Genomic DNA, 22,730 nt, shown 5'->3' with positions numbered 1-22,730 from the left:
GGTCCCATTCCTGAGTAGGTGTTCCTCTTTCATTTTGTAGCCCCTTTACAAAGGAATGCATTTATTCAATGATACAACATGAGACAATGGTCTGCAGTGTGTGAACAACACCAACATGGTTTCATTAATATGACAATCACATGATCTGGAGAGGAGAGTCAGTAACACAAGCAGCTTACCGCAGACAGTACATGGGAGCAATCGGTGCTTCTCAATAGTCAAAAGTGGTGTCCCTATTTCTCTCACTTCCTTCATTTGAACAGATTTGAAAACACAGGATATACAATATGAATGCAATTCATTGCGAATTGAGATGATCTCACTGCAACTCTTGGCTAAAACAGACAGTCGAGAGGCACATTTCTTTCATGATTGGTATAGTATGTGAGTGCTGTTGATATCAGCTTGTCTAAGCTGTGTGTGTGTTGGAATGTCTTTCTTTCCCAAATCACTCCTTCCCCTCCAAACGTAGTTGAAGCAGGACATAGGTTGGAGCTGAGGTGAATGGTGGTTGACGGGTCACTTTTCAACAGCAACAGTTCTTAGTGTGTTTTTGATAGGGCTCACTTTTTTTGTCAGTGAGATATTTTGTGGTTTGAATAGGATTTCAGGGAGGTCACTTTTTGGCAGCAGTGGATCTGGCTCGGTTGAGTCTCTCCAGCAGGGCTCGGTCTGTGGTGGGAGAACAGCGGGACAGGACAGTGCTGATCTCTCCTTCACTCCGCCTCTCTATAGCTGCCTCGGCTGCCCCCTCCAGATCACTGACAAGGAGAGAGAAGGATAAAGAGAGAGAAGGATAAAGAGAGAGAGGAGTTTAGCTTCTGCACACTGACACGCACGCACACACGCACGCACGCACGCACACACAAACAAACTCACCCTATGGCCAGGTGGGCTTTGACCTTTTGCTCTGGGGTCACCTTGGAAACATACTTTTTGGCCTCGTACTTATTGTGTTGTTTCACACACACCTCCACAAAGGGCTAAGAGAGAAAGAGAGAGGTTAGTTACGTAACTACACTTGTATAAAGGTTATAAATGACTGGTCAAGTAGCCTATTGGATGAATAACATTGTATAAAGGTTATATAAACAACATACTAGATAGCCGATGGGGGACTTCTTGCTCTTGGCAAATTTCTCCATCTCTTCCCAATCATCCTTCTCTGCCAGAGCGGTCAGCTTCAGCCACCAGTACCTGACCACAGTGACATCATCAATAAAGGACTCTACAGTGACGTCATCGAGAAGGGACTACACAGTGACGGCAATGTGTCGTTTTATTTCATTTTGATTATTGTCCAGTCATATGGTCAGGTGCTACAAGAAAGACCTAGCTAAGCTGCAACTGGCCCAGAACAGAGGGGCACGTCTTGCTTTTCATTGTAATGAGAGGGCTAATATAAATAACATGCATGCCTGTCTCTCTTGGATAAGAGTTGAGGAGAGACTGACTGCATAGTTGTTAAAAAAAAAAGAAGTTGTCAAATTAGACCATGACAATGTTCTCAAAGTGTTGTCTCATTATTATAGTGTTGTCTCATCGCTCTCTGGTTTTACACACAGCTCTGACACGTTCTTACCCCACCAGACATGCCACCAGGGGTCTTTTCACAGTCCGCTGGTCCAGAACAAATTCAAGGAAACATACAGTATTATATAGAGCCATGATTGCATGAAACTCCCATCTCATATAAAACACAAATGAACAGCAAACCTGTTTTTTTTTTTAAATCAAGTAAAACAACAGCTCATGGCACAACGCCTCTCGCCAATGTGACCTACCTGTTGTGTGTATGTACTGACATGTATGCGTAACTGATAGATACACACACAGACAACATGTTAATGTTTTAAAATGTACACTACCGTTCAAAAGTTTGGGGTCACTTAAAAATGTCCTTGTTTTGAAAGAACATTTTTAAAATTGTCCATTAAAATAACATCAAATTGATCAGAAATACAGTGTAGACATTGTTAATGTTGTAAATGACTATTGTAGCTGGAAATGGCAGAATTTTTTATGGAATATCTACATAGACCTACAGAGGCCCATTATCAGCAACCATCACTCCTGTGTTCCAATGGCACGTTGTGTTAGCTAATCCAAGTTTATAATTTCAATAAGGCTAATTGATCATTAGAAAACCCTTTTGCAATTATGTTTTCACAGCTGAAAACTGTTGTTCTGATTAAAAAAGGAATAAAACTAACCTTCTTTAGACTAGTTGAGTATCTAGAGCATCAGCATTTGTGGGTTTGATTACAGGCTCAAAATGGCCAGAAACAAAGAACGTTCTTCTGAAACTCATCAGTCTATTCTTGTTCTGAGAAATGAAGGCTATTCAATGCGAGAAATTGCCAAGAAACTGAAGATCTCTTTCAACACTGTGTACTACTCTCTTCACAGAACAGCGCAAACTGGCTCTGCGTTGCAAAGAAAAAGCCATATCTCAGACTGGCCAATCAAAATAAAAGATTAAGATGGGCAAAAGAACAGATACTGGACAGAGGAACTCTGCCTAGAAGGCCAGCATCCCGGAGTCGCCTCTTCAGTGTTGACGTTGAGACTGGTGTTTTGTGGATACTATTTAATGAAGCTGCCAGTAATGTATTTTTCGTTGTGTCGGACCCTAGTATGGGATGCTAATCAAATTAAATCGATAAGGTACTCCACAGTGACGTCATCGATAAGGTACTCCACAGTGACGTCATCGATAAGGTACTCCACAGTGACGTCATCGATAAGGTACTCCACAGTGACGTCATCGATAAGGTACTCCACAGTGACGTCATCGATAAGGTACTCCACAGTGACGTCATCGATAAGGTACTCCACAGTGACGTCATCGATAAGGTACTCCACAGTGACGTCATCGATAAGGTACTCCACAGTGACGTCATCGATAAGGTACTCCACAGTGACGTCATCGATAAGGTACTCCACAGTGACGTGTTCAATATGCGACAACACAGTGACGTTATGCAGCGTTCAAGACAACTGGGAACTCTGGGGGGAAACAAGCTCTGAACCATTTTGAACGGTCATCCAACTCGCAATTCCAAGTCCTGAAGATCACTGACGTTCTGGTTTGACCTTGTTTTTTTCCCCCCCCAGAGTTCCCAGGTGTCTTGAAAGCAGCATAACACACAGCCCTTACCTTTTGTCTGGCACCCTGAAGTCCCTGTAGAGCTGCTCAGCCTGCTTGTGGAAGTTGGAGGTGAGGAGGGCATGCAGAGTCTCCTGGAGTGACAGGCCCAGCAGAGCCTCTCCCTTCTCCTCATCCAGACGCCTCTGGAAACGTAGCAGCTTCATCTCCTCCTCTGTCGCCTGGGGCAGGCGGGGGGGACAGAGAGAGACAGGCAGAGAGAGAGAGACAGACAGACAGACAGACACGGAGAGAGAGAGAGACAGACAGAGAGAAACAGACAGAGAGAAACAGACAGCACTATAATAATGAGACAACATTTTGAGAACATTGTCATGATCTAATTTACATGTTCATTTTTGGTCGAAAGTGCCAATGCTGTTCAGAGCCTGGTGAGATCAAATCTGCACTTAAAACTGTCTGGGTCTCACCTTGGCTGCAAACTCGTTCTTGGCCTTGTTGTACTCGTCCACAGCACTCTGCAGCAGAGACAGGCGAGCCTCCAGCTTCTTCTCCTTGTAACTGGCCTTGACGTAGAAGTTACCCAGCTCCTGATGGTCATCGTCTTGGTTGAACAGATCCTTCAGTGTGTCCTGTTCCTGGTGCTTACAGAACTAACACACACACACAGATTAAACCACATTGTGTGCGTGTGTAACTGTGTATAGAGTCTTGAGTTGTGTATGTGTCTGTGACTATACCTGCCGGTAGAGGCTCAGAGCTACCGGTTGGTTTCTGAGCGTCATGAAGAAGTCTCCTCTGTTCATCTCGTTCTTCAGGTATGTCACCACCGTGTAAACCAGGTCTGTGTCTCCACTCTCTATAGCTTTACTCAGGGCCAGTTGACTCCTCTTCATCTTCAGTAGAAGGGGGACCTGCTCCCCAGAACGAGGCTCAAACTCCAACAACTAGACCCAGAGAGAGGCAAAAATAATTGGAAGGAGACAGGGTGGTGACAGAGGGAGAGAGAGGACACAGGGTGGTGGGAGAGGGAGAGAGGACACAGGGTGGTGGGAGAGGGAGAGAGAGGACACAGGGTGGTGGGAGAGGGAGAGAGAGGACACAGGGTGGTGGGAGAGGGAGAGAGAGGACACAGGGTGGTGGGAGAGGGAGAGAGAGGAGAGACAGGGTGGTGGGAGAGGGAGAGAGAGAGAGACAGGGTGGTGGGAGAGGGAGAGAGAGGAGACAGGGTGGTGGGAGAGGGAGAGAGAGGAGACAGGGTGGTGGGAGAGGGAGAGAGACAGGGTGGTGGGAGACAGGGTGGTGGGAGAGGGAGAGAGAGGGGAGACAGGGTGGTGGGAGAGGGAGAGAGAGGAGACAGGGTGGTGGGAGAGGGAGAGAGAGGAGACAGGGTGGTGGGAGAGGGAGAAGAGGGGTGGTGGGAGACAGGGTGGTGGGAGAGGGGGTGGTGGGAAGAGGAAACAGGGTGGTGGGAGAGGGAAGAGGAGACAGAGACAGGGTGGTGGGAGAGGGAAGAGAGGAGACAGGGTGGTGGGAGAGGGAGAGGGAGAGGAGACAGGGTGGTGGGAGAGGGAGAGAGAGGAGACAGGGTGATGGGAGAGGGAGAGACAGGGTGGTGGGAGGGAGGGTGGTGGGAGAGGGAGAGAGGAGACAGGGTGGTGGGAGAGGGAGAGAGAGGAGACAGGGTGGTGGGAGAGGGAAGAGAGGAGACAGGGTGGTGGGAGAGGGAGAGAGGAGACAGGGTGGTGGGAGAGGGAAGAGAGGAGACAGGGTGGTGGGAGAGGGAGAGAGAGGAGACAGGGTGGTGGGAGAGGGAGAGAGAGGAGACAGGGTGGTGGGAGAGGGAGAGAGAGGAGACAGGGTGGTGGGAGAGGGAGAGAGAGGAGACAGGGTGGTGGGAGAGGGAGAGAGAGGAGACAGGGTGGTGGGAGAGGGAGAGAGAGGAGACAGGGTGGTGGGAGAGGGAAAGAGGAGACAGGGTGGTGGGAGACAGGGTGGTGGGAGAGGGAGAGAGAGGAGACAGGGTGGTGGGAGAGGGAGAGAGAGGAGACAGGGTGGTGGGAGAGGGAGAGAGAGGAAACAGGGTGGTGGGAGAGGGAGGAAACAGGGTGGTGGGAGAGGGAGAGAGGAAACAGGGTGGTGGGAGAGGGAAAGAGGAGACAGGGTGGTGGGAGAGGGAGAAGAGGAGACAGGGTGGTGGGAGAGGGAGAGAGGAGACAGGGTGGTGGGAGAGGGAGAGAGGAGACAGGGTGGTGGGAGAGGGAGAGAGGAGACAGGGTGGGGAGAGGGAGAGAGAGGAGACAGGGTGGTGGGAGAGAGAGAGAGGACACAGGGTGGTGGGACAGGGTGGTGGGAGGAGGGGTGGTGGGAGAGAGAGGAGACAGGGTGGTGGGAGAGGGAGGGTGGTGGGAGGAGACAGGGTGGTGGGAGAGGGAGAGAGAGACAGGAGGGAGACAGGGTGGGGAGAGGGAGAGAGAGGAGACAGGGTGGGGGAGAGGGAGAGAGAGGGGTGGTGGGAGAGGGAGAGAGAGAGACAGGGTGGTGGGAGAGGGAGAGAGAGGAGACAGGGTGGTGGGAGAGGGAGAGAGAGGAGAGAGGGAGAGAGAGGAGACAGGGTGGTGGGAGAGGGAGAGAGAGAGAGACAGGGTGGTGGGAGGGAGAGGAGAGACAGGGTGGTGGGAGAGAGGGAGACAGGGTGGTGGGAGAGGGGAGAGAGGGAGACAGGGTGGTGGGAGAGGGAGAGGGAGACAGGGTGATGGGAGAGGGAGAGAGGGAGGAGAGGAGACAGGGTGGGAGAGGGAGAGAGGGAGACAGGGTGATGGGAGAGGGAGAGAGGAGACAGGGTGGTGGGAGAGGGAGAGAGAGGAGACAGGGTGGTGGGAGAGGGAGAGAGAGGAGACAGGGTGGTGGGAGAGGGAAAGAGGAGACAGGGTGGTGGGAGAGGGAGAGAGAGGAGACAGGGTGGTGGGAGAGGGAGAGAGAGGAGAGGGGAAGAGTATTGTCAAGGTAACATTCCCAATGATAAACCTCTGTGAACATGTTCAATCCATCCAAATCCACGTCTTTTGGATTGCCTCTTTAATCACTCTCTCTTGTGTTGGAAGCCCGTGAGGCTAGAATGTGGCTGTCTCTTGATAGTCAGTTCAGGCCTGCTGGTGTGTGTGTGTAGTACCTTGATGGCCAGTTCAGTCCTGCCACACTCATATGCTCTGGCAGCGATCTCAGAGTAGGAGATTCCTGCTGCCTCGCCCAGCTTCACACTGACAGCATGTGCTATGGACTCATCAGGCTCTTCTTTCTGCTGGACCTGAGACAGACAGACACATGTTTTATTTCAATCTCAAGAGATACAGTCCCGGGAAAAACTATCTGCCCCCTTTTCTGAGTTTCTCTATTTTTGATACTGAATGTCATCAGACCTTCAACCAAAACCTAAAATTAGATAAAAGGAACCTGAGTTCACAAATAACCCCAAAAATATATATTTTGTTTTAATCAACAAAGTTACGTAATACCCAATGCCCCTGTGTGAAAAAGTCATTGCCCCCTTCCACTCAACAACTGGTTGTGCTCCTTTAGCTGCAATGACTCCAACCAAACACTTCCTGTAGTAGTTGATTAATCTCTCACGTCACTGTGGAGGAACTTTGGTCCACTCTTCCATACAGAACTGCTGTAACTTGTGGGTTTTCCAGCATGAACTGCTTGTTTCAAGTCCTGCCACAACATCTCAGTTGGGATTAGGTCTGGACTTGGACATTCCAAAACTTCAGATTTGTTGCTTTTTAGCCATTTTCATGTAGACTTGATTGTGTTTTGGATCATTGTCTTGCTGCGTGACCCAGCTGTGCTTCAGCTTCAGCTAACAGACAGATGTCCTGACATTCTCCTGTAGAATTCTCTGATACAGAGCAGAATACATGATTCCTTCTATTAAGGCAAGTCGTCCAGGTCCGGGGGCAGGAAAGCATCCCCAAACCATCCCATCACCACCACGCATGAGGTTCTTACTGTGAAATGCAGTGTTTGGTTTTCACCAGACATAATGGGACCCATGTCATTCAAAACGTTGACTCAAGTTTGACAAAATAGCACCTGGATGATCATCAAGACTCTTGGAAGAATTTTCTATGAACAGATGAGTCAAAAGTATCCCTTTTTTGGTCCAAGTCCAGACCTAATCCCAACTGAGATGTTGTGGCAGGACTTGAAACAAGCAGTTAATGCTTAAAAACCCACAAATGTCACTGAGGTACAGCAGTTCTGTATGGAAGAGTGGGACAAAATTCCTCCACAGCAGTGTGAGAGATATATCAACTACTACAGGAAGTGTTTGGTTGGAGTCATTGCAGCTAAAGGAGCACAACCAGTTATTGCGTGTAAGGGGGCAATGACTTTTTCACACAGGGGCATTGGGTGTTACGTAACTTTGTTTATGAACAATGTCATTGTGTTATTTGTGAACTCAGGTTCCCTTTGTCTAATATTAGGTTTTGGTTGAAGATCTAATAAGATTCAGTATTAAAAATATGCAAAAGTAGAGAACATTTTAATGGGGGCAAATCCTTTTTCACAGCACTGTACCTGTTAGAACATGTTAAGAACATACATGCAGTGAAATGACCCCCTCCGCCTCACCTTGCAGCAGGCCCAGTGTTTGAGAACTCTGCTGACTCCCTGGTACTCTGGTGTCTTCAGATAGCGACAGATCTCAATGGCCAGGGGATACAGCTTACGGTACACCAACCTGTTTAACATGTGTGTACAGAGAGTAAACACACACACACACACACACACAGTGTAAACACACGTAAACACACGTAAACACACACACACACACACACACACACACACACCACCTGGGGTGTTACCTGTCAATGAGGACCTGAACAGTCATCTGCTTGTACTGTGTGTGTGTGAGGGGGATCCCCACAGTGTACTCCCGGACAGAGTTGAGAACTTTCAGGTCTCGACACATACTGACAAACGCCTCTGGTGGGTAGTTACTAAGAAAACACTTCCCAAAGGACGCCGCCTAGAGGGAGGGAGAGAGGGTGAGAGGGAGAGAGGGTGAGGGTGAGAGGGAGAGAGGGTCAGGGAGGGTGAGAGGAATAGAGTGGGGGAGAAAAACATGAATATATCTGTGGACTGACACATTTTGATCTTCAACTTAACATGCAGGAATAGATGAGAAAGAGAGAGAAGAAGACATAGGGAGAGAGAGAAAGAGAGAGAGAGAAGACATAGGGAGAGAGACATAGGGAGAGAGAGAGAAGAGAAAGAGAGAGAAGAAGACATAGGGAGAGAAAGAGATAGGGAGAGAGAGAGAGAGAGAGAGAGAGAGAGAGAGAGAAGAGAGAGAAAGAGAGAGAATAAGACATAGGGAGAGAAAGAGATAGGGAGAAGACATAGGGAGAGAGAGAGAGAAAAGAGAGCAAAGTAGAGGTAGAGAGAGATAGTGTGTGTCTTACCCTGAGCAGTGTTTTCTGGGTCTCTGGTTCATGTTCATACCCAGCAGCCTCCACACACTGTCTCACCGCTTCCCCCAATACACTCTGTTCCTTTATCTCTCTCAGGTACTCATCTGCCTTCTGACTGGACTTCTACACACACACAAAAAACAATCTCCTCCAGTACATGTATCCAGTAAAGTGAAAAGCTGTTACAGTCACAGGGCCAGACAGACACGTACCTCCCAGACAAAGACGCGTACCTCCCAGACACGTACCTCCCAGACGCGTACCTCCCAGACACAGACACGTACCTCCCAGACACAGACACGTACCTCCCAGACACAGACACGTACCTCCCAGACGCGTACCTCCCAGACGCGTACCTCCCAGACACAGACGCGTACCTCCCAGACACAGACGCGTACCTCCCAGACACGTACCTCCCAGACACGTACCTCCCAGACGCGTACCTCCCAGACGCGTACCTCCCAGACACAGACGCGTACCTCCCAGACGCGTACCTCCCAGACGCGTACCTCCCAGACGCGTACCTCCCAGACGCGTACCTCCCAGACGCGTACCTCCCAGACGCGTACCTCCCAGACGCGACCTCCCAGACCTCCCAGACGCGTACCTCCCAGACGCGTACCTCCCAGACGCGTACCTCCCAGACACAGACGCGTACCTCCCAGACACAGACGCGTACCTCCCAGACACAGACCTCCCAGACGCGTACCTCCCAGACACAGACGCGTACCTCCCAGACACAGACGCGTACCTCCCAGACACAGACGCGTACCTCCCAGACACAGACGCGTACCTCCCAGACACAGACGCGTACCTCCCAGACACAGACGCGTACCTCCCAGACACAGACGCGTACCTCCCAGACACAGACGCGTACCTCCCAGACACAGACGCGTACCTCCCAGACACAGACGCGTACCTCCCAGACACAGACACGTACCTCGTACTCCTTGTGTGCCTCCAGTAGTAAAGCTCCAGGAGCCATGGAGGCGATTTTAAAGATGTCCTGGCAGGCCGAGGGCACCTCCTGCAGCAACTCATGCCTGGACCCTCCTACGATCCTCACTCCATCCAGCTCTGCTACACACACACTCTCCTCATCCAGAGGGTATCTAAACACTGGTTAAGGCTCCATGAGAGGGCACACATTTGGATCAGTGGCAGATTTTTATTATGCTTGTGTTGATATTTGTGAGCAGAATTGCCATATTGCTAATTGTACCTTTAACAGTAACAAACCAACAGGAACAAGCTAGCTGAGCTAACAGGACCAAGCTAGCTGAGCAAACAGGAACAAGCTAGCTGAGCAAACAGGACCAAGCTAGCTGAGCTTACAGGAACAAGCTAGCTGAGCAAACAGGACCAAGCTAGCTGAGCTAACAGGACCAAGCTAGCTGAGCAAACAGGACCAAGCTAGCTGAGCTAACAGGACCAAGCTAGCTGAGCTAACAGGAACAAGCTAGCTGAGCAAACAGGAACAAGCTAGCTGAGCTAACAGGAACAAGCTAGCTGAGCAAACAGGAACAAGCTAGCTGAGCAAACAGGAACAAGCTAGCTGAGCAAACAGGAACAAGCTAGCTGAGCAAACAGGAACAAGCTAGCTGAGCAAACAGGAACAAGCTAGCTGAGCAAACAGGAACAAGCTAGCTGAGCGAACAGGAACAAGCTAGCTGAGCGAACAGGAACAAGCTAGCTGAGCTAACAGGAACAACAATAACTGCTTTTTGCTGAAGGATACTGGATGGTGTCTGTACACTCTCCGGCCACCAGTAGGAGCCTGTCCCACATGATGACCACAGAAGGCTGCTGGCTCTTTGGCCTTCTGCACCAGACCATCTGTTTAGGCGGGGTCCTCACCTTGGTGTCCACCTCACTCAGCTTGTCCTGGGGAACAAACAACAGTCAGTATCTGACTGCCATAATACACATCTACATTAGACATGTCTGATATACAGGGCCCTGGCCTCTACTGACTATAGAACTTGACCAGAAAAAACTCTTGGCCCAAAATGGTCAGCACTCCACACACCAGAGCTATTTACACTCTACGGCTGCCTGTCAACCTAGAAGCTGTGATAAGACTGGGAATGCCTGGATGGGTTGAGGTCACAACTTGCAGACTTGTTTACGTGTTGCTGTGCGTTTTGTTGCCAACCTTACTTTGCTACCTGACAACTTTACGGTTTTACTTTTTAATTACCGTTTATATTTTGGGTTTTTCCCTCAACTTATTTTTTTTCCCATTCAACTTTTTCACTCCGGACACTTTATCTGGACATGGTTCGTCAGGACCTCCAACAGCCGAAGCTAAGTAGTAACATTAACACGATGCCTTCTAATTGCAGTCGCTGTACTCATAATATACAGGAGAACGATCGCCTTACGGCGAGGATAGCTGTGCTGCAAGCCCAGCTTCAGACGCAATCGTTAGGCAAGGGTAATTTCAGTGTAGGAAAGGATGAAACTGCGTCTGTACCACCAGTAAGTACAGATAGTAACATTAGTATAAATCCCCTCGCACGTTCCCCGCAGCCGGACAACTTTCTCACGGTTTCTGGAGGGAAATGCTGTAGGAATGCTCAACCGGTGTCGCTCATTCAGCCGACAGAAACTTTCAACCGGTTTTCCCCATTAAGCAGCGAGTCGGAGTCAGAGGCCGAGTCTTCTCTGGTCTCTACTCCTCCCGTTACGGGGTCTGAGACGCCAAAGCTTCCCACCATTAGCTCTGACAAATTGAAAACTCTAGTCATTGGCGACTCCATTACCCGCAGTATTAGACTTAAAACGAATCATCCAGCGATCATACACTGTTTACCAGGGGGCAGGGCTACCGACGTTAAGGCTAATCTGAAGATGGTGCTGGCTAAAGCTAAAACTGGCAAGTGTAGAGAGTATAGAGATATTGTTATCCACGTTGGCACCAACAATGTTAGGATGAAACAGTCAAAGATCACCAAGCGCAACATATCTTTCTAGCTGATTTACACGCTGAAGCTGTGCCGGCATCGAGTAATTGTCTCTGGCCCCCTCCCAGTTAGGGGGAGTGATGAGCTCTACAGCAGTCTCACAACTCAATCGCTGGTTGAAAACTGTTTTCTGCCCCTCCCAAAAGATAGAATTTGTAGATAATTGGCCCTCTTTCTGGGACTCACCCACAAACAGGACCAAGCCTGACCTGCTGAGGAGTGACGGACCCTATCCTAGCTGGAGGGGTGCTCTTATCTTATCTACCAACATAGACAGGGCTCTAACTCCACAATGAAATAGGGTGCAGGCCAGGCAGCAGGCTGTTAGCCAGCCTGCCAGCATAGTGGAGTCTGCCACCAGCACAGTCAGCGTAGTCAGCTCAGCTATCCCCATTGAGACTGTGTCTGTGCCTCGACATAGGTTGGGCAAAACTATAAACATGGCGGTGTTCGCCTTAGCAATCTCACTAGGATAAAGACCTCCTCCATTCCTGTCATTATTGAAAGAGATCATGACACCTCACATCTCAAAATAGGGCTACTTAATGTTAGATCCCTTACTTCAAAGGCAATTATAGTCAATGAACTAATCACTGATCATAATCTTGATATGATTGGCCTGACTGAAACATGGCTTATGCCTGATGAATTTACTGTGTTAAATGAGGCCTCTCCTCCTGGCTACACTAGTGACCATATCCCCCGTGCATCCCGCAAAGGTGGAGGTGTACGATAGCAAACATGTACGATAGCAAATTTAAATTTACAACAAAAAAAAATAATATGTTTTCATCTTTTGAGCTTCTAGTCATGAAATCTATGCAGCCTTCTCAATAACTTTTTATAGCTAATGTTTACAGGCCTCCTGGGCCATATACAGCGATCCTCATTGAGTTCCTTGAATTCCTATCGGACCTTGTAGTCATAGCAGATAATATTCTAATTTTTGGTGACTTTAATATTCACATGGAAAAGTCCACAGACCCACTCCAAAAGGCTTTCGGAGCCATCATCGACTCAGTGGGTTTTGTCCAACATGTCTCTGGACCTACTCACTGTCACAGTCATACTCTGGACCTAGTTTTGTCCTATGGAATAAATGTTGTGGATCTTAATGTTTTTCCTCATAATCCTGGACTATCGGACCACCATTTTATTACGTTTGCAATTGCAACAAATAATCTGCTCAGACCACAACCAAGGAACATCAAAAGTTGTGCTATAAATTCACAGACAACACAAAGACTCCTTGATGTCCTTCCAGACTCCCTCTGTCTACCCAAGGACGCCAGAGGACAACAATCAGTTAACCACCTAACTGAGGAACTCAATTTAACCTTGAGCAATACCCTAGATGCAGTTGCAACCCTAAAAACATTTCTCATAAAAAACTAGCTCCCTGGTATACTGAAAATATCCGAGCTCTGAAGCAAGCTTCCAGAAAATTGGAACGGAAATGGCGCCACACCAAACTGGAAATCTTCCGACTAGCTTGGAAAGACAGTACCCTGCAGTATCGAAGAGCCCTTACTGCTGCTCGATCAACCTATTTTTCCAACTTAGTTAAGGAAAATAAGAACAATCCGAAATTCCTTTTTGAGACTGTCGCAAAGCTAACTAAAAAGCAGCAGTCCCCAAGAGAGGATGGCTTTCACTTCAGCAGTAATAAATTAATTAACTTCTTTGAGGAAAAAAAATCAGGATTATTAGAAAGCAAATTACAGACTCCTCTTTAAATCTGCGTATTCCTTCAAAGCTCAGTTGTCCTGAGTCTGCACAACTCTGCCAGGACCTAGGATCAAGAGAGACACTCAAGTGTTTTAGTACTATATCTCTTGACACAATTATGAAAATAATTATGGCCTCTAAACCTTCAAGCTGCATACTGGACCCTATTCCAACTAAACTACTGAAAGAGCTGCTTCCTGTGCTTGGCTCTCCTATGTTGAACATAATAAACGGCTCTCTATCCACCAGATGTGTACCAAACTCACTAAAAGTGGCAGTAATAAAGCCTCTCTTGAAAAAGCCAAACATTGACCCAGAAAATATTTTTTTAACTAATCGGCCTATATCGAATCTTCCATTCCTCTCAAAAATTTTAGAAAAGGCTGTTGCGCAGCAACTCACTGCCTTCCTGAAAACAAACAATGTATACGAAATGCTTCAGTCTGGTTTTAGACCCCATCATAGCACTGAGACTGCACTTGTGAAGGTGGTAAATGACCTTTTAATGGCATCAGACCGAGGCTCTGCATCTGTCCTCGTGCTCCTAGACCTTAGTGCTGCTTTTGATGCCATCGATCACCACATTCTTTTGGAGAGATTGGAAACCCAATTTGGTTGACACGGACAAGTTCTGGTCTGGTTTAGATCTTATCTGTCGGAAAGATATCAGTTTGTCTCTGTGAATGGTTTGTCCTCTGACAAATCAACTGTAAATGTCGGTGTTCCTCAAGGTTCTGTTTTAGGACCACTATTGTTTTCACTATATATTTTACCTCTCGGGGATGTCATTCGAAAACATAATGTTAACTTTCACTGCTATGCGGATGACACACAGCTGTACATTTCAATGAAACATGGTGAAGCCCCAAAATTGCCCTCGCTGGAAGCCTGTGTTTCAGACATAAGGAAGTGGATGGCTGCAAACTTTCTACTTTTAAACTTAGACAAAACAGAGATGCTTGTTCTAGGTCCCAAGAAACAAAGAGATCTTCAGTTGAATCTGACAATTAATCTTAATGGATGTACAGTCGTCTCAAATAAAACTGTGAAGGACCTCGGCGTTACTCTGGACCCTGATCTCTCTTTTGACGAACATATCAAGACTGTTTCAAGGACAGCTTTTTTCCATCTTCGTAACATTGCAAAAATCAGAAACTTTCTGTCCAAAAATGATGCAGAAAAATGTATCCATGCTTTTGATATTTCTAGGTTAGACTACTGCAATGCTCTACTTTCCGGCTACCCGGATAAAGCACTAAATAAACTTCAGTTAGTGCTAAATACGGCTGCTAGAATCCTGACTAGAACCAAAAAATGTGATCAAATTACTCCAGTGCTAGCCTCCCTACACTGGCTTCCTGTCAAGGCAAGGGCTGATTTCAAGGTTTTACTGCTAACCTACAAAGCATTACATGGGCTTGCTCCTACCTATCTCTCTGATTTGGTCCTGCCGTACATACCTACACGTACAAGACGCAGGCCTCCTAATTGACCCTAGAATTTCTAAGCAAACAGCTGGAGGCAGGGCTTTCTCCTATAGAGCTCAATTTTTATGGAATGGTCTGCCTACCCATGTGAGAGACGCAAACTCGGTCTCAACCTTTAAGTCTTTACTGAAGACTCAGCTCTTCAGTGGGTCATATGATTAAGTGTAGTCTGGCCCAGGAGTGTGAAGGTGAATGGAAAGGCTCTGGAGCAACAAACCAGCCCTTGCTGTCTCGGCCTGGCCGCTTCCCCTCTTTCCACTGGTATTCTCTTCCTCTAATCCTATTACAGGTCACTGGCTTACTAGGGCTCTTTCATACCGTCCCAAGGAGGGGTGCGTCACTTGAGTGGGTTGAGTCACTGATGTGATCTTCCTGTCTGGGTTGGCGCCCCCCCTTGGGTTGTGCCGTGGCGGAGATCTTTGTGGGCTATACTCTGCCTTGCCTCAGGATGGTAAGTTGGTGGTTGAAGATATCCCTCTAGTGGTGTGGGGGCTGTGCTTTGGCAAAGTGGGTGGGGTTATATCCTTCCTGTTTGGCCCTGTCTGGGGGTGTCTTCAGATGGGGCCAGTGTCTCCTGACCCCTCCTGTCTCAGCCGCCAGTATTTATGCTGCAGTAGTTTGTGTCGGGGGGCTAGGGTTAGTTTGTTATATCTGGAGTACTTCTCCCGTCCTATCCGGTGTCCTGTGTGAATTTAAGTATGCTCTCTCTAATTCTCTCTTTCTCTCTCTCTCGGAGGACCTGAGCCCTAGGGCCATGCCTCAGGACTACCGGGCATGATGACTGCTTGCTGTCCCCAGTCCACCTGGCCGTGCTGCTGCTCCAGTTTCAACTGTTCTGCCTGTGATTATTATTATTATTATTTGACCATGCTGGTCATTTATGAACATTTGAACATCTTGGCCATGTTCTGTTATAATCTCCACCCGGCACAGCCAGAAGAGGACTGGCCACCCCACATAGCCTGGTTCCTCTCTAGGTTTCTTCCTAGGTTTTGGCCTTTCTAGGGAGTTTTTCCTAGCCACCGTGCTTCGACACCTGCATTGCTCGCTGTTTGGGGTTTTAGGCTGGGTTTCTGTACAGCACTTTGAGATATCAGCTGATGTACGAAGGGCTATATAAATAAATTTGATTTGAGGACCACTGGTGTGTATAGACAGTAGATAATACATGGATAATAGTGGAAGCTAGCCACATCATGGAGCCATACAGTATGAGGGATAGTAATCCATGTTACCTTGAGGTTGGCTGAGCCCATCCACAGGTGTCCTGAGTCTGTGAACAGAGCCAGGTACTTATAGCTGAATGACACAGCCATGTTCACGATGCTACAGGCCTGTGGAGAGAGGCCTGGAGGGGTCTGACACACACACACACACACACACACACACACACACACACACACACACACACACACACACACACACACACACGGTTAGAGGTGAGAGAGAAAGGATGATTAGACACAGTAATGAATAAGTTGTTTGTGTTTGTCTCACCACAGGTGTGCAGGATGTGTTGTCCAGTATGTAGATGTCAGCTCCGTTGGCCAGCAGCACTTTGGTCTGTCTGTCCTGAGTGAGCACTGCCCAGCAGGAGGGTGCCCCCTGGAGGCCTGGAGGAACAACACACCAATTAATCAATTAAATAGTGACAAATGTCTCTATTCATTTGGAATTGAGGACTGACAGGATTTCACATACACACATGTACACACACCTGGGACTTCCGGGAGTCTCCTCAGCTTCAGGTCGTCAATGTTCGTGGCCAGGGTGAAGCGTGAGGCTCCCGTTACTATGGCGACACCAGTTCCATAGGGTGAGTGGAACACCTTGGCTTCCAGCACCTGGTTTTGAACCACCTCCTGTCAAAGACACACACACACGTCAGGTGGATGATGATGTTTTTATCATGTTTATTTGTGTTATGTGTGCTCACATTGCCCATGCTGAAGTGTCTTTTGAAGGCACCAAACAGGTCGTAGATGAGGACAGTGCCATCCTCCTGGATACACAGCAGGTCATCACACACTGTCCAACCCAGCTGTCTCACTGGGCCACTCTTCCACTGGAGAAACAAGAGGGACAGAGGAGAGGGACAGACAGAGAAAGAGTGAATAAGTGTGTCTGAGTGTGTGTGTGTATGAGTGTGTAGGAGTGTGTGTGTGTACCGGGAAGCTGGCCATGTTCGCGCCTGAGGAGGAATAGATCTCCAGCTGGGGCCGTGCGCTGGAGGAAGGCCTCTGTGGCTGCCTTAGGAGAGCTGAGAGAGATAGAGATAGAAACATTAGCTATGTGGTTAGAATACACGTTGTAGATTATAAATATTTTGCAACAATGTGAGTTTCTCCAAATTGTGCAAGTGATTCTCTCTGCTCCATCATATCGGTGTGTGTGTACTCACCGATCGGTCCCCCGTATGGGGCTGCTGCCACCAGACATTCCTTGAGCCCATCTCTCAAGCTCCATCCCATCTCATACAGCTCGATCTTCCTGTACACACACACACACACACACACACACACACACACACACACACACACACACACACACACAATTAATGACAGTTGTCACATGATATGCTAGATGGCTAGCTAGGGAAGCCCACATTATTGCAGTGCATTAGCTAATAATATTGAATATTACTTTATTTTTACTGAGCAAAGCATTACGGCAAGTAGCAAGGAAGGAAGATGCCTTTAGTGCCAGCGTGACAGAGTTGTCATTTCTTGGTATCTAGCTAGCGAACGTTAGCATTTTGCAAAGATTCTGGTCATGTGAGCAAACTAACACAACAAGCTAGCTAAAATCTGTTTACCTGTAAAACGCTTCCCCGAGCGGATTCCAGTTTGCCGTTATAAATGCCATCCTTCACCCCGTAAATTATAACCCTGGCATAAGGTGTGTATTTGTTATTGTTTAGATTCGCCTGTCATCTGACGTTTGGTCGAGAGCAAACAGATTTTCTTCTTCTCTTTACGACGGCGGAGGAAACCCGTTCATTACCGCCAGTAACTGGTTGGAGACTGCAGTTTATGTTTAGCCACTGTTAGAACAATTATACAGATATTTCATCGGATGTATAAATGTGAAGCATCCGGTTGGCGTTTCCACTCACTACCAAATATGGTAGTGAGTAGGAAGCCAGTGTCCGGCAGTGGGAGAAGCTGGAACGAGATGGATTTTGGCCGAAATTCTGCAAGTTTTCTCATCGATGAAACATTTGATCGCAATACAGTGTTCTGTTCTCAAAACTATAATCTGTTACGAACAGACTTTACCCTTTGCTAAAGTTGAAAAAAAAAATGGCATTGTTTAAAAGGAGTGCAAAGGCGAATTTAGTTCCCTAACGTAAATATGCAAATGTATGCTACACGCGCCAATAGGATCTCGCTAGGTCGTGCTTGGCTCTGCCCATCTCCTTGCTTGTTCTGCCCACTATGACTCATTTGTTCCCATTTGAAACGTCGAATGGTGGTCAATCTTTGGTTTAGCTCTTAATTTGGTAGGCGAAGCAAAAATCCAAACTCTAAACCAGTGGTCTGGTCGATCTTCAAGGTATTCCTAGTATATCATGAAACATTTCAATGATAAAACGTGTTGTGCTGTTGGCGGTAGGTTCACTTAATTCAGAAGCCCTGCGCACCGGGTGGGCAAAGTGGTCCAATGTTTTAAACATTTAACGAAAAGACAAACTTCGCCTACCCGAGTTCTGTGGTTTAACCCGAGTGTGCCTACTGTGCTGGCCAATCGGATAGCTCAAATCACTGTGACTACAGCTTCCACGACCAATGCCACAGCAACGTTTGATATGAGCCAATGTAAGATTTTATCACTTTTAAGACAATGACCAGAGAGAGACTTTCAGAGAAAACAGCAAAGAGCTGCTGTTTTTATGAGTGACTTTTTATTCTGGGCTGTCAGCACTGTTTTTATGAGTGACTTTTTATTCTGGACTGTCAGCACTGTTTTTATGAGTGACTTTTTATTCTGGACTGTCAGCACTGTTTCTATGAGTGACTTTTTATTCTGGACTGTCAGCACTGTTTTTATGAGTGACTTTTTATTCTGGACTGTCAGCACTGTTTCTATGAGTGACTTTTTATTCTGGACTGTCAGCACTGTTTCTATGAGTGACTTTTTATTCTGGACTGTCAGCACTGTTTCTATGAGTGACTTTTTATTCTGGACTGTCAGCACTGTTTTTATGAGTGACTTTTTATTCTGGACTGTCAGCACTGTTTCTATGAGTGACTTTTTATTCTGGACTGTCAGCACTGTTTTTATGAGTGACTTTTTATTCTGGACTGTCAGCACTGTTTCTATGAGTGACTTTTTATTCTGGACTGTCAGCACTGTTTTTATGAGTGACTTTTTATTCTGGACTGTCAGCACTGTTTCTATGAGTGACTTTTTATTCTGGACTGTCAGCACTGTTTCTATGAGTGACTTTTTATTCTGGACTGTCAGCACTGTTTTTATGAGTGACTTTTTATTCTGGACTGTCAGCACTGTTTCTATGAGTGACTTTTTATTCTGGACTGTCAGCACTGTTTCTATGAGTGACTTTTTATTCTGGACTGTCAGCACTGTTTTTATGAGTGACTTTTTATTCTGGACTGTCAGCACTGTTTCTATGAGTGACTTTTTATTCTGGACTGTCAGCACTGTTTTTATTCAACACTCCTACAAAACATAAAACATGATTTTATATACTTCCACTGCTGCTGCAGCTGCAATGAATGAGTAGCCAAGTGAATCGATGCCCTGCGTTTTTATTATTATTAGCAACTCCTTATGTCTATTTTAATATCAAGGAATATGTCACTTTCTCTGGTCATAGGAGCAACATGAATTTGTGCAGATGTGGTGTGACTCGAGTTTTGCCATCAGGTGGAAGACGGTGTCCCCTCTCTGGTCAGACTCACTGGAGGAAAGGAAGGAGAGATCAGGGACCGTGAGAGGCTGACCCTCTGCTGCTCTCTCCTTCGCTGAGACTAATACAGTGTTCAAAACAACTGGGAATCTCTGACTTCAGTGCGTCTCAGACTTCTGTTTTTACCTCTAATCTGTTTTACCTAATCACAGACATCTGACTTCACAACTGGGAACTCTGGGGGGAAAAATGTACCAAGAAAAATCGCTTTGAACCGTCATGCAATCATCCAGCATTTTGTAGAGCTCCGACTTTCCAACCTGAAGATGACGTCATCATTTTACCTCTTTTTTTCAGAATCCCGAGTTGTCTTGAAAGCACCTTACAGATGCAGGTCCCATCAGTCCAGTCAAATAAAAAGCAAATTATTTGCACGTTATTTATGTTCAGCTGTGCCTCACAAGTGCTACACCGTCTGATCTATTTTGTTATCAAAGGCTGAGTTTGAAATATAATATGATCTGAGAATAACAATATTAGCCAGCCAGGCATATAACCAATATGCTGTGATAATGGTCCCATGTTTCATGAGCTGAAATAAAAGATCCCTGATATTTTCCATATGCACAAAAAGATTATTTAGCTCAAATTTAGTTTACAGCTCTGTTAGTGAGCTCTCCTTTGTCAAGATAATCCATCCACTTTACAGGTGTGGCATATCAAGAAGTTGATGACACAGCATGATGAATTCATTTTTAAATGTAACCTTTCTTAGCCTAGGCAAGTCAGTTAAGAACAAATTCTTATTTACAATGATGGCCAAACCGAGGTGAATTGTACACTGTCCTATGGCCCTATATCCCAAACACAATCAGTTGTGAAACAGCTTGGATTTGACCCAGGGTGTCTGTAGTGACACCGCAAGCACTGACATGCAGTGCTTTAGACCACTGCACCACTAGGGAGCACATTTCAATTGACTGATTTCCTTATATGAACTGTAACTGAGTAAAATGGTTGAAATTGTTGCATGTTTCGTTTATATTTCTGTTCAGTATATTAGGGCTACTGCACAAACCCCATTCATACATAACATTATTATTAAAAAATGTAACATTATATTATATATAACATAACATTATATTAACATTATTAGGTCAATGTAAAAAATATGTAAGTGATGCACACTGTGCACAAAACTGAGCGGTACATCTGTGAAAGCTTAGGAGTTTTATAGACTCACTGAAAAGGTTATAGGAGACACTGTGAAAGGCTGTAAGCCAAATGAAGTGGACACTGTGAAAGGCTTAAGATTTGAAAGGCATTGTGCAGTCTGTTGAAACACTATAGGAGTACACTGTGAAAGGCAACTGTAAACTATAGGAGCAACGTTTGTAAAGTTTGTTTAGGAGTACACTGTGAAAGGCTATAGGAGCACACTGTGAAAGGCTATAGGAGCACACTGTGAAAGGCTATAGGAGCACACTGTGAAAGGCTATAGGAGCACACTGTGAAAGGCTATAGGAGCACACTGTGAAAGGCTATAGGAGCACACTGTGAAAGGCTATAGGAGCACACTGTGAAAGGCTATAGGAGTACACTGTGAAAGGCTATAGGAGCACACTGTGAAAGGCTATAGGAGTACACTGTGAAAGGCTATAGGAGCACACTGTGAAAGGCTATAGGAGCACACTGTGAAAGGCTATAGGAGTACACTGTGAAAGGCTATAGGAGCAGGGTGCAGCCATGTTGATCTCCTACATCATCACGTGATTGACCTCCAAAAATACCTAAATACTGTAGCGACCTTAACCCAGCACCAGTGGTGTGTATTAATGGATGCCAATAGAAGCCAGGCTTCCCCAAAAATGTACCAAGAAAAAAACCTTAAAAAATTATGTGTATTTTGTCTTTCTGTGTTTCATAATTTTCCTTCAGTTCGCAAGAGGCTGAATGTATTTCACTGGAGAAAACATCAGAGTGACGAAAATAGTGCCCCCCTGTCTCTATATGTCTAGCCCATATATCTGATGCTGTCTGGTCAAAAAGAGTAGGATATTGTAGCCGCCTGTAGCATTGAATGTAAAGGTATGTAAGTGAAGCCAGCAAGCATTTGGTCTCGACTGTGAATGGGCCTGGAACACACAAAAAAAGTGTCAATGGAAGCCAGTTAGGATTTGGCTTCACACCAATCACATCACATCAAGCCAAATGTCATTGACTGCAAAAAAATGTAATTGTTGCATCTCGTTGTTTTGTTGTCCTCCAGTGGCTAGCTAGCTAGCTAAAATAGGCCCTTCTGTAGATTATCCATGAATGGAGATAGGGATTAGGACACATAGTTTTAGTAAATTCTCCGTACAGACCAATGATTATAACGGCGATTCTGATCCAACAATAAATTCATATATTGTGCCTCTGGCCTGAGAGGATGGAAGTTTAGTACGTACCTAGCTGTAGTAGGCTAATGTTAACTAGCTGGCTAATTGTTGCCTATGAATGGAAGTTAGGCTAGCAGGCTAGCATTTTAGCCAGGTAGTCTTGGACAACAAAAACTACAATTGTGTACTGAATGACATAGTCATAAAACATTTCGAAAACATGAAAGAGAGGAGGACGGCATTGGTGTTTCTTTAAAAGTAGGATGAGTCAACATGTTTTTTCACACACACACACACACACACACACACACACACACACACACACACACACACACACACACACACACACACACACACACACACACACACACACACACACACACACACACACACACACACACACAGAGAGAGAGAGTTAGAGAAATCAGTAACTGTTTGTTACACAATATGCTTTGTGGACTCCACTGGACAGATGTGGCTTTTTTTTCCTGACTTGGCTTCCCCAGTGATTTTACTCACGCACCGCTACTGCCCAGCACCTAGCGACCTCGTCAAGAGGTTCGTACATCTTCGTGTAATGGTTAAGGTGTTGTCTTCACATTCACTGTACCTGGGTTTGAGTCCTGGGCTGGGCTACCCCTGAAATTGTTACACTGGTGTCAGAAGTGGGATGATGCCTGTGAAGCCAACATTGACACAGGTATAT

At 46.4% G+C, this 22,730-nt stretch overlaps 1 protein-coding gene and 1 long non-coding RNA gene across 2 annotated transcripts; one reads left to right on the top strand and one right to left on the bottom strand.

Moving 5' to 3' along the window:
* Positions 1-44: 44 nt before the first annotated feature.
* vps16 (VPS16 core subunit of CORVET and HOPS complexes) lies at positions 45-17,783 on the bottom strand. The gene is made up of 19 exons (XM_052515708.1): positions 17,586-17,783; positions 17,172-17,260; positions 16,939-17,030; positions 16,707-16,835; positions 16,488-16,632; positions 16,268-16,383; positions 16,006-16,128; positions 10,328-10,473; positions 9,530-9,701; positions 8,581-8,712; positions 7,981-8,144; positions 7,748-7,856; positions 6,282-6,416; positions 3,850-4,056; positions 3,580-3,762; positions 3,161-3,330; positions 1,101-1,197; positions 880-983; positions 45-761 (listed from the first exon to the last, which is right to left on the bottom strand). The coding sequence occupies exons 1-19, from the start codon at positions 17,633-17,635 to the stop codon at positions 617-619; spliced, it is 2,508 nt and encodes an 835-aa protein (XP_052371668.1). The 5' UTR covers positions 17,636-17,783; the 3' UTR covers positions 45-616.
* Positions 17,784-17,960: 177 nt separating this feature from the next.
* LOC127928559 (uncharacterized) lies at positions 17,961-20,738 on the top strand. The gene is made up of 3 exons (XR_008131641.1): positions 17,961-18,588; positions 19,611-19,804; positions 20,001-20,738. It is a non-coding gene; the product is annotated as an uncharacterized LOC127928559 (long non-coding RNA).
* Positions 20,739-22,730: the final 1,992 nt, after the last annotated feature.

Source organism: Oncorhynchus keta, unplaced genomic scaffold (assembly GCF_023373465.1).
Source record: "Oncorhynchus keta strain PuntledgeMale-10-30-2019 unplaced genomic scaffold, Oket_V2 Un_scaffold_29839_pilon_pilon, whole genome shotgun sequence".
NCBI lineage: Eukaryota > Metazoa > Chordata > Actinopteri > Salmoniformes > Salmonidae > Oncorhynchus > Oncorhynchus keta.
Note: the sequence above shows the minus strand (reverse complement) of the source record. Positions and strands in the feature narration are given on the sequence as shown.

Bases quoted from the DNA above. Each gene is read 5' to 3' on its own strand.
- vps16 (XM_052515708.1), bottom strand. From the start codon at position 17,635: ATGGCATTTATAACGGCAAACTGGAATCCGCTCGGGGAAGCGTTTTAC. The intron at 9,702-10,327 runs GTATCCTTCAGC...ACCAGTGTTTAG, and splicing joins GAGTGTACAGACACCATCCA to ATACCCTCTGGATGAGGAGA. The intron at 3,763-3,849 runs GTATAGTCACAG...TGTGTGTGTTAG, and splicing joins CTCTGAGCCTCTACCGGCAG to TTCTGTAAGCACCAGGAACA.